The sequence below is a fragment of the Pyrus communis genome, chromosome 7, assembly GCF_963583255.1.
Source record: "Pyrus communis chromosome 7, drPyrComm1.1, whole genome shotgun sequence".
NCBI classification, from domain to species: Eukaryota; Viridiplantae; Streptophyta; class Magnoliopsida; order Rosales; family Rosaceae; genus Pyrus; species Pyrus communis.
The window spans coordinates 6483111-6495894 of record NC_084809.1 but is presented as its reverse complement, the minus strand read 5'-3'; the positions used below and the strand labels follow the sequence as shown (position 1 = coordinate 6495894).

The following is a 12784-nucleotide window of genomic DNA, read 5'->3' as shown; positions in this document are numbered from 1 at the left end:
TGAAGCCAGTGAGCTCCCAAAATGCCACGTGCTAGGTAGAGATGGAAATATACATATAAGGATCACTCCCCTGGGCGATGTGGGATGTCACAGTTAAACTGGTAATTTCATAAGATTTTGGTTGACAATGAGTGTTTTATTAATTAGTAGAGATATATGAGGATTAATTGATAACGATAACTGTCCAAATCTTCTGTATAAACTAACGTAATTAACATATCTCACAGATGAAGCTCAGGCAAAAGCACTTATACAACACTGCACATCAAATATGTATGGCCAAAACTAAACCCTAATAATGATAAGTTTATCGCTTTGAAGGACACATAAATGATGTATTTAATAGTCAAGCTTAGCACCTCCATTTCTGTTGGGAAAGCTTCAGAGAACTAAACCCTAGACTGGAACTAGTCACTTTCATGGGAGGTAGCGACCACATGGTTCTAATCTCCAACTCTCTCTCTCTCTCTCCTCCCCCCCCCCCCCCCCCCCCCCCCCCCGCATTTGGCTGTTTTTTTGGTGTAGTAGTTGTGAAGGCCAGCGTAATCGTTAAAGTGAATGACATGAAAAAAAGTTGAGGCTTCATCATTTAATTGGCAATTGGAAGTAGCCTAACTTACTTATAAGTTCATGCAAAGTTCTTCTTTCCATCATTGTGGGTGATGGGAAGCACGTGTGACCGTTGGCTTCAAACGTGGGATAATTTGCTTTGATACATTAAGGAAGTTGAAACTCTACTATGAAACCAATTAACAAAATCTCTTATAAGTCCTTGCACAATTTAGTGTGTGGAATTTCGCCCTCACATTCTCACATCACTAATGATTTCTTACTCGAAATATTCATATGATCTTTTGGTACATGCCTGCCTGCCATGATAATGTGCGAAAACTTGATATTTTGAAAACTCGGCGCCTATTGAGAGAACTTTCTTCGTACTTACATGGTTTACGCGTTTGCATGGTTAATTGCATTTGGTAGATGTCATTCAACGTATCTTTACACCCAAAGTCTAACCTCGTGAAGGAAAAAAGAAGCGACGACATTAATCGTCGCAACATTTATTGGTACAACAATGAGGTCCCTCTGTGCATACGTTGCTTGCAAGACGACTCGTAAATGTATATGGTACAAATATCACGTTATTGAAACAAGAAAATTAATAAGGGTTCCCTTCGTTAGATAAGGTCTAGGTTCGAATTTTGCTGTCGGCAATTCTTTTTTGTAGACGATCTATAAAAATCGAAAAAGAGACTAAGACCCCTTTGTAAGCACTCAAAGAGACTTGTAATACGACCTGCCTTGGGATAGAGTAGTTTCCCCTCTTGCTGAACATTTTCACACACCTGAGAAAGTTAATAAGGGGAAAATCTTGAGAAATGTTCTTTTTGGACGCGAACCTCATCAAACTGAAATATTTTTATTTATAATTTTTAGCTTTTACATTTTGTGTTTGAAATATGGGAGAAATGAGAGATGAATAAGAGTTGAGGAAGGAATGTGGGAGGAAAGGTACACAAAATGAAAACTTAAAGAAATTATTATTGGCAGTCTAAAAATCTAATTATGCACAATTATTAGTTCCCAAACTTGAAAACAAAAACTGTTTTAAGTTGTTTTCAATTTCAGGAATTTATTTTCATTCACTCATCTTTATTTCTTCACCTCCCCTCCCACCAACGTTCTTCATCCATCCTTTTTCTCTCCATATCTCTAACACCAAAAATGAAAGTTAAAAACTAAAAATGATATGGTTATCAAATTAACATCCGTCTAAACATACATTGTACTAGAAGTTTGGTCGTCTACAACAAATATAATAAAAAATATAGGTGGCTCCTGCCTTTGCTGTTTGAATTAATTGGTTGTATCAGCACTCTGCAGAAATATATATTGCTTTAAATATATTCTAGAACCAATTTGACATTTTAGATTATGTAGGACAGTGCGTGAGCAGTGGTTCAATTAATGGTACATCCATATCTCTTGTAAAACAAAGATTTTTTTTTTTTTCCAGTTTAGAAAATTAGATATCTCCTTGCAGACCAATCAGAGTGTAGTACTAGCGAAAAATTTAAACTCCCAACAACTTCTCCACTCCGACGCCTATAATTTCGAACTTATATTTCTGTTCCAAACAAGGTTATTTATACGCGAGAAGCTCCCCTCCTCACTCCATGTAATTCTTAACAGGCAAAGCAGCTGATCATGGCATACATGCACATTTCATGGCTTCTTCTAATTCAATGCCTACTTCTGGTCACCAGAATTGGTGCCAAAGTTCCAGCAATCATTGTGTTCGGAGACTCATCGGTCGATGCTGGGAACAACAACCAGATTCCCACAATTGCCAGGAGCAACTTTCAGCCTTATGGCCGTGACTTCGCCAGTGGCAAGCCTACTGGGAGATTCTCTAATGGCAGAGTTCCCACAGACTTCATCTCCGAAGCTTTTGGACTCAAACCATTCGTACCTGCCTACTTGGATCCTACTTATAACATATCAGATTTTGCAACTGGAGTCACCTTTGCTTCTGCTGGCACTGGCTACGACACTGCAACTTCAGATGTTCTAGTACGTACTATATATTTAGCATAAAGATTCCTCGTATAGTTATTTATTTGTTCATCCTCTAAACATATAGAGAATATTTTCTGCAAAATTTGTCCTTTTATCACCATTGGCTACCATAATGTGTCTATTACTCTCGTCACATTACTAATCATATATGTGATTCGTCACTAACAACAGAGATAAACATATGGTTGTATACAACTGGTGACATCCAAAAATCTCTTCTATTGATTGTCTAATACAAAATTAAAGTAGTTCTGTCTACTTCGTAAAAAATTGTTTGGTATTGAGTGTCAATCTACAATATGTTATTACATTATAGGTATTAGTCAATACTCTACTTATTTGGTAATTAATAGCAACAAAAAATTAATGGTACCCGATGCCAGTCAATCAATGTCTATCAACAAGCTACTAACGAGGCAAAATATCTATGATGTTAAAAAAAAATTAGGGTTCATTAGATATTGGTCTTGAAAAATCATGATTTCTAAACATAAACCCACATATAATTCAACATCCAACAAAAACCCAAAAGTTAAATAAACTGCCGCATAAGAATATAAGTAACTTACTAAATCAAATTATTTACAATTTTTGCCACAACCCACACTTGAAAATTAGCTTCAATCAAGGGTTTTAAAATCTGATTAATCATCCAGACGTTTTTTTTTCTATTTATTTATTTTTAATTTCTACAACAATCTAGTTCATTACTTTAAATCATGACTACATTATCATTCGGTGTAAATTATTCTCCTTATATATAATAGTTAAACGTCCCTACTTTACCTATATAAATAATATCGCCCTATAGTCTGTAATTTACCTACAATATATAAACAAAATATTCTCATATTTCTTTTGGCAATTTACCTGTGATATATGCAAATAATATTCTCATGTTTTGTTGGCATTTTTCCTTTAATATAATAGTAGGTAAATTATGCAGGTAGGTAAATTAATATATTAGTAGGTAAATTATGCTAGTAGGTAAATTTCAATAATAGTAGGTAAATTATGTACGTGATTTACCTACATTTTTTATGTGAATCAAATATCTAGACTATATATGTAAATAACTTACCTATGGTTGGTTCTTTTTCTTTACTTTGTCCTAAAATAATTTACCTGCAATTTTATCTCCTTTTATTTATATATTTTTACTTTGACAACAAATTTTTTTTATATATTTTAAAGTACAATAATTTACCTATGTATAATATGGACACGTTGTGATGGTAAATTGGAATTCGAGAGCCAAACTAACCAACAAATCCCTAATTTATATGCAAAATATTATTTTTGTAAAATCATTGATCCCCCTTGCAATTTGCATAGAATTAATTGTGTACAATAAGCGTGTTTTAGGCATCCAAAAAACTTTAAACGGGTAAAGTCAAACATAATTAATGAATTTGCTTATGTGGAGTCTAGTTTATGTGAAGTCTAGTCAATGGGTTTTATTCGAGCAAAAAATTTCATATTTTCAGACAAAATTATTTCAAAATCTGAATTCATCATTGTAGTCCTTGTAATTCAACATGCTAATGGTTTTGCACCCCCTACCCCTGTTCGCAGTCTGTGATACCACTATGGAAGCAAGTGCAGTACTACAAGGAATACCAGAGCAAACTGAGACTTCATCTAGGAGGAAACAAAACAAAGGAAACAATCCATGAAGCTTTGCACATGACAAGCTTAGGAACCAATGATTTCCTTGAAAACTACTACTCATACCCCGGCCGGTCGAATCAATACTCTATCGAACACTACCAAGATTTTCTCATTGGAATTGCAGGAAATTTCATCAAACAACTCTACGGTATCGGAGCTCGGAAAATATCCTTAGGAGGCCTACCTCCGATGGGGTGCTTGCCATTGGAGAGAACCACCAATGTGATGGGTGGAAATGACTGCATTTCAAGTTACAACAATGTGGCATTGGAGTTCAATGGCAAGTTGAAGACCTTGACTACAAGCCTTAACAAAGAGCTTACTGGGATCAAATTGGTTTTTTCAAACCCGTACGATATTTTCATGCAGATGATAAGAAGGCCTTCTTCGTATGGTAAGTGATTAGTGACTTATGAAGTGTGCTCTGCTTACAAGAAACATCAATAATATGAATTTCACCCAACCACTAGACCAAAACTTTAGAGCCCCATTTTTCCCACTTTAGCATTTAAGTTGTCACATATTAATTACATTCTTTGGGTGGTGGATATCATGTGATAGTTAATTTTTATGTATTTTTATTTTTACAATTCGACATGTATAAATAATTGTAAATATAACTAGCATATGGGCACACATAAAATGTGTGAAATTTTTTTTTATTTTTGTTTTTGAAATAGAATGAGGGAGGAAGAGAGTGGTAAAGAATGTGGAGTGAGAAGTTTTTTTATTTTTTAATTAGAGATATGTTAGGATTATATGTTTATTTTTTAATTAGAGATATGTTAGGATTACATGTAGGTGAGGCTTTGAAAAAAAAAATTTGTTTGTATGAAATTATATTTATGCTCCATATTTCTTATTCATGTTCTGTTTTAATTAAATGGTTAAACTGGTAATTTTATAAAATTTTGATTCACAATAAGTGTTTTATTAATTAGTAGAGATAAATTATAATTTATCTATAAGAATGAATGACCATCTTTGGTTATTAAATTTGCTTCGTGATTGACAGGACTCGAGGTGACAGCGGTGGCTTGCTGTGCTACTGGGATGTTTGAAATGGGCTACGCATGCAATCGAAACAACCCGTTCACCTGTACGGATGCAAGCAAATACATATTCTGGGATTCTTTTCATCCAACCGAGAAAGCAAACCATATAATCTCTGATTATGTGGTGAAAAATGTATTAGCCCAGTTTCTTTAATTCTCTTTAAATTCAAGAGCACTGTACACCTTATATGCTTAATTAGTGATCATATATATGTTCTACAAAACACTCGGTTTAGCATGTTTAATAAATCCAAAAAATTGTTGAACCCCAACAACTTTGGTGAGTAACTTTATGTGATCGTCACACATGCAGTTACTTGGTACACGCGTATTGATGTATTTATTAAATTATATCTTGGTCCTTAATATATCAATCTTATTGTTTACTTACAGTATTGTAGGATATGGATTCGTAAGGCGCCATGTTAATTTTAACATGAAGTTAAGTCTTAATTACAAGAAATGTAAGATTACATTATAATTATTGGTTTATTGTCCAATGTCACGTTACATAATAATAGTAAAATTATGAAATGATATTTTGTATTACATTAACAATACTCGTTGTTACATAATAATGTGCAACTTTCATGTTAAGACTGTTACAACGTGATATTAAATTTCAAAGTCTAAATTACAAGAAACATAAAGTTATATTATATCATACTTGTCAAACTTTACTTTCAAGGTTCAAGGATGATGTGTGGTTACAAATGTCGACATTGTTATACTATTGTAACAACATTAGTTATCGCGCCGTGGATTACTACACTATCAACGTACGCTTAATACTGGTGAAATGATAGAATAATATTGTTATGACATTAACTATGTTGTTACGTAATAGAAGCAACTTTCATATTAATTAAGATTGTTACAACATGACATTAAGTTTCAATGTCTAAATTACAAGAAACATAATCAAATCTTACTTTCCATGATTCAAAGATAATGGTGAGGTTACAAAAAGTCGACGTTGTTGTTAGCAATTACGTCCTGGATTATTACACTTTGTCAAACGTAGGGCCTATGCATGGATGCGATGGCATTACATACGAATCATGGTTCAAATCTCGTAGATTATTACACTATCAAGGTGACTAGTTATTCCTTTAACTACATTTCAATGAAAGTGACTAGTTGTTGATCTATGTGTAACAATTAAACGAACATATATATATATATATATATATATATATGGGGATAAATCTCAGTTTACTACTCTCAAGTTTTGTGATTTTTAACATTTAGTACGTGAAATTTTTTTTGTCCTAGAGTCACACCTAAAGTGTTAATTTTGGGATAGTCTCATACATCTGTTAGTTTAGCTATTAAATCTCCCATTAACTGATGACGTGGCACCCATATGAACAATGACGGAATACCACGTGTCATTAAGGGGTCCACATGAAAATTAAAATTTCAAAAAAAAAATTTCCGCCCAAATTTAAAATATTAAAATAAATAATTAAATTACAAAAATAAATTTAAATTTAAATTAAAAAAAAATAAAAATAAAAATAAAAAAAACCAGAACCCCTTCGTGTTCCCCACCCGACACCCCTCCATCCCTAAATTCAAAGTCCCTGAATTCAACGACAGCATGCAGGAGAATCAGCTCTATGGACGAGTCACCGACTATCTCAACTCGCTCACCTCCATTGAAGAATCAGACTTCACCAACCTCGACACCGGGAAAAAACCCAATGAAATTGTCATCCAGCTTGACCCCAATCAGACTATTTAGGACGATTTCCTCGGCGCCAAGGTCATATGGTAAACAGAAGGCAGCGGCGCCGATGGGAGTAAGAACTTAGTGTTGAAGGTTCGGAAAGCTGATAAGCGGCGGATTCTGCGGCCTTATTTACAACACATCCACGTCGTTGCCGACGAGCTCGAGCAGAGGAAACGGGAGTTGAAGCTTTACATGAACGTCGACGCGCCCGACAGAGCGTGGAAGCCAGTCCCCTTCATTCACCCGTCGACCTTGGAGACCATATTAATAGAGTTCGACCTTAAATCGAAAGTCAAATCCGATTTGGAGCCATTTCTCAAGACGAAGCAGTACTATCACCGACTGGGTCGAGTCTGGAAATGGAGCTTTCTGCTATACGGGTCGTCGAGCACCGGAAAGTCAAGTTTCGTGGCCGTTATGGTGAATTTTCTCGGGTACGACGTGTACGATATGGATCTCTCGCGTGTCAAAGACAACTCGGAGCTGAAGATTCTGCTGTTGTAGACGACAACAAAATCGGTCATTGTGATCGAGGACTTGAACCGATATATCGCTGAGAAACCCGCGGGTCTGAGTTTTTGGGTATATCGAATTTCATGGACGGGTTGCTGAATTCGTGTTACGACGAGGAGAGACTCATAGTGTTCACGATGAATTCGAAAGACCACATCAACCCGGCCTTTCTTCGACCGGGTCGGATCGACGTCCACATCCACTTTCCACTCTGTGATTTCGGAGCATTCAAAAATCTGGCGACGAGTTATCTCGGGGTGAAGGAGCACAAGCTCTTCCCGCAAGTGGAGGGCTGTCGGGTGGGGAAGGCGAATGGGGTTCTGGGGTTTTTTTTTTTCACCCCAATGTCTTCTCATCTATCTTTTAATGATTTTTTTAATTACAAATTTGTTCATTTACAAAAAGACTGATAAGGACATTAATTATCTTATTTTGCTTATTTTTTTTCTTTTTTAAAAGGTTGGGCATGGGAGACGATTTGTCTACGTTAAAACCCTAACTTATATTTTCATCTCCTTTCATTCAAAGAAAGTAAAAAAAAAATATCAATGGACTTAGAAGATGACTTTTTCATTGAACAGGTGGAAGATGACGCTTTTACATAAGAGGTAGAAGATTCTGTTTCCATTGAAAAGGTAGAAGAATAATTTGTGTGTAGGTCATTTGAATTTGTTCATCATATTTTTTTAATTTGTCGTCAAATTCTTTTGAATTTGGATACATCTGCCGTTTCCATATGAATTTGCAGACTTTAAGGTATTGTTTGGTATGCAGACGGGATGGGACGGAACGGAATGGAGCGGGAGCAAAGATGCCCTCAGATGGAAACAAGGAGGAAGAAGAAAGAGACAGAGAGGTTATAATTTTGTGTTCCACAGATGTGAAACGAGTCGTTCCAGGGGGTTGAGGTGGAACGAAAATTCACCCAAAACTTGTCCCGTGGAACAGCTCGTTCCATTCGTTTTAGGCGCACCAAACGTGGAACAGAACGCCTTATCCCACTCTGTTCCGTCTCGTCCCACGTACCAAACGGTACCTAATGGTTTTCATTTACATATTATTTGTTATATTTTTTAAGGGACAATTTTATAATTTCTTATGTATATATTAAAGGTTATTTTGGGAATAATAGTGGGTGGGGAAATAACGATTTAATTTTTTAACTTTTTAAGGTGGGTGGGATTATAATGTGGGTAGGAAAATAAGACAATGTAATGGGTCTAGTAGCTCTCTTTTAAATTTGGACGGAATTTTTTTTTTAATTTTTAATTTCCACGTGGACCCCTTAATGACACGTGGCGTTCAATCATTGTCCACATGGGCGTCATGTCATCAGTTAACGGGAGACTTAACAGCCAGACTAACGGATGTATGAGACTGTCCCAAAATTAACACTTTAGATATAACTCTATAACGAAAAAAACTCCATATACTAAATGTTGAAAACCACGAAACTTGAAAATAGTAAACTGAGATTTACCTATATATATGTCAAAATCCAACCATCTTATCCATTGAACTAGCTAGAAGCTATCATTTCAGGTCAAAGCACTAAAAGAAAAGGACCATAAAACGTGGTGGCATAGGAACCACGGGACCCCCTGCTAGGGCTGGAAAAAAATCCCAAAAATCCCAAACCAAACCGAAAAAATCCCGATCCCAAACCAAAAAAATCCCAAACCAAAATTCCCGAAAATTTCGGTATGTCATCCCGAACCAAACCGAAATTTTCGGTATGGGATTCGGGATTACATCTCCATTTTTTCGGTATTCCCATACCGAATAGAAATAAATATTATATATATATATATTATTTTTTAATTATAAGAGAATTATTTTTTAATTAATAGTATTGGTAGCCACTAGTGTGATTAATCTTTGTCTCAACTAAATAACTAATGTTTGTTTGTTCAATTTGTTTGTTTCTATATTCCAGTTGTCTCAACTAATGTGATTAATCTTTGGATATTAGTTTCCTGCATACCTAGCCACTAGTGTGATTAATCTTTGGATATTAGTTTCCTGCATACCTAGCCTCTAGTGTGATTAATATGTGGATATTAGTTTCCTGCATACCTAGGCAAATCAAGGAAACAAAGGAGCAAAGACCATTATGCATGCATGAACATATCAGTATACATATATTGTATATATATACACGGACAAGGTGGGTACAGGGCATGCAATTAGTTGAGCTCAAATTTTTTTCTTTTGTTTTCGAGTACACAATATAATTGTTCTTTCAGACATGGGCGCCGCCAAAATTTTCATTTAATTACAACTATGTGGAGGAGGAATCAAAGTTGGAATGTGGGGTGAGATGGCATTAGCCCAAAAACTTTGTGCACAAATGGGTAGTGGGTAGATTGAAACTTAATTTTAGCCCAAAAACATAATATGTCAAATTTTAGCCCAAAAACATAATATGTCAAATTTTAGTCCAAAAGCCCAAAAACATTTCGGGATTCCCGATTTGTCCCGAAATCCCGAAATTATTTCGGGATTCCCGAAAATTGGGATTCCCGAAAATTTGGTTTGGGATTGGTATTGAATTTGGGATTCCCAAAAATTTCGGTTTGGGAATCGGGACAAGGGTTTCGGTATGGGATCCCATACCGAACCACCCCTACCCCCTGCTAGTAAAGGGAAAACGGAAATGCGCTCTTGTGCACTAGCCGATAAAGCCCATTTCCTTTAGTGCAAGTACTTAGTAAGCAAGTTAACTGCAAAAGTCAAGGGTTTCAATCGACTTGATGCCAACATTGGCAGAGCCAACACGGAGACATTAGATGCAATTGACCCCAACAATTTCAAATATCTCCCTTTTAAATTTTTATATGACCTCTATAATAGTTATGGCAAACAAAATAATAAGTTTATAATTGAAACGTACCAAAACTGTTACTTTTTCAAAGCAGGGAGAGCTTTTCCAGTTATCAATTTGTGGAACAATTCACATCGTATAAAAATTAATGGTCAAATGATAATTTAGTTATATACAATGAGAAATATATATTTGATTCTATTGATAATGATGTTGTGGTACAGTGTTTATAAAATATGAGAACATGTTATAGACAATAAATGAAGTGAAAGTATGATTAATTTCCGAAAGCTTCTCGTTTATGACCCCATTGTTGTAAATTCCGAGCTCTATCACTAGAAGCCGACCTTCGTGCATGATTTCTTTATGAAGATGACAAATTCCCATGGTTTCACATAGAGGAGAGATGAGACTTTTTATCAAGCATTACCGTTCTCGAAAAGCTGTTACTTATGTGAAACCAAGGTGCCACAAAACCACTGGCGAAGCCAATGCGGAGGCATTGGCATCCCTTGACCCCAATAACCTTGGCAAGTTATCCCTTTGAAAATTATATGAACTCGTATAGCAGCACTGCAATAGCAGCATTGCACCACTGCAACAGCACGCCGCCTTGTAAACTTATCCCAATAACCTTTTACTTGCAAACTTATCCTTTTCTAAACTTATCCCTAAAAAGCTAAAAAATAAATTTTAATTAATGTCTTTTTAATTTAACAAAGCTACGTCGTTTGCATAATGAGTTTTCTGCATTGAAAGGAATTAGTAGCCTTGCACAAAAGTTGGCAGAGACAAAGAGGAACATAAAGTATCCCTTGGTGTACTTACTAGTGAAATTAGCATTGATTTTAACTGTTGCGACTGCTTCAGTTGAAAGAGTTTTTTCGGTGATGAAAATTATGAAGAATCCGCGTCTTAATAAGATGGGTGATTAATGGTTGAATGATAGTTTGGTTGTGTACATTAAGAAAGATGTATTTGATTCTATTGATAATAATGTTGTGATATGATATTTTCAAAATATGAGAACACGTCGTGGACAATTATAAATGAAAGTATGATGGATTTTTTAAAGCTATTTTTTGACCCCATCGCTTTAAATTCCTGACTCTGCTACTGCACACAACTGCCACTGCACACAACCCTAGCTAGCTTTGTGGCTTTACGCGGATCTTACTACTTACTACTAGAAAACCGAAGGAGCAAACAAAGTAAACGAAGGGACTCATCAAGCGACCACTACTTTGTTGTGTAGGCAGAATCTAGTTTCAAATCATCAGATGACGAAGTGACTGCACCAATGAATCAAGCTGATGAACACTTTTTAGTTTGATAGTAAAAATATTTATAAACCTAAACCAAATTTCCCACTACTTTGAGGTTTTTGCATATTTTCTTTTTCTTCACTATAAATTTGGAGGATCGATTTTGTTATAGATAATTCCTGTAATCAGATTTTTTTAACTATGAATTTGAAACCAAATAGTATTTACTTATTTAATTTAAAGAACGACTAATCCTATTGTTCTGTATAAACTCTTTTATTAACGAAACTGACCGTACATAAATAAATAAGTAAACTCTTTTATTAACGAAACTGCATATAATTCAATATAAAAAAAAAGCCATTAAATATAGTTGGGGACGGATTACTGTGCTAAACTTTAGCTAGAGAAACAGATTAACTCATCTGTCTCTTTTATGAAAAAAAAAAAAAAACAAGCCACAGCTTGCAAATCTGTCCCTTAATGAAGAGTCCCAAAAAAGGGTTTTTCTTGCGGTGTTGCTAAAAATAAGTCAACATAATATACCAGATGAAACTCAGATATCATTACACATCGATCAAATATGTATGGCCAAAACTAAAACCTATTTATAAAAAAATAGGCTAATATATAGTGGAACCAGAAGTTAATTTTAGGGGACAATGCAACTCGTTTTCTAAGAACACATTAACGTGGAATGTATTTAATCATCAAGCTAAGCGCCTCCGTTTCTGCTGGAAAAGCTTCTAGAATTATACCCTAGGTCCATTTTCAAAGGCACAACTACTCACTTTCATAGGCGGTAGCAACCACATGTTGTTTAATCACATTAAACTCAGCCTCTCTCTCAATTAGCACATTTGGCTGTATTTTCGGTGTAGCATCTGGAAGGCCATCGTAGTCGATCGTAATTTCTCTCAGCTTCAACTTAAAAGTTGATCAGGGGCATATCTAAAGGTTTGTTAATTGAAATATTATGATCTTCTTTGGCATGTGAAACTACCTTCCGGCTGTGATACGAACTAAGGTAATTGTGGTCACCTATTATTCGATCTTAATCCATAGGTAGGTGGGTATATTATTTTTTATGTACTTTCTCCTTCACCGTTAGATTAAGATTGAATGGAGATCAAGGATATTT

General features: G+C 35.2%; 1 protein-coding gene and 1 pseudogene across 1 annotated transcript; both read left to right on the top strand.

Annotated features, from left to right (window-relative positions):
- The first annotated feature begins 2139 nt into the window (after nt 1-2139).
- Nucleotides 2140-5581, top strand: LOC137739981 (GDSL esterase/lipase At2g04570-like). The gene is made up of 3 exons (XM_068479750.1): nt 2140-2574; nt 4156-4645; nt 5267-5581. Exons 1-3 carry the CDS (start codon nt 2209-2211, stop codon nt 5458-5460), a joined length of 1050 nt encoding a protein of 349 aa, XP_068335851.1. The 5' UTR covers nt 2140-2208; the 3' UTR covers nt 5461-5581.
- A 767-nt stretch (nt 5582-6348) lies between these two features.
- On the top strand, nt 6349-8166 carry LOC137740433 (AAA-ATPase At2g46620-like; annotated as a pseudogene).
- Nucleotides 8167-12784: the final 4618 nt, after the last annotated feature.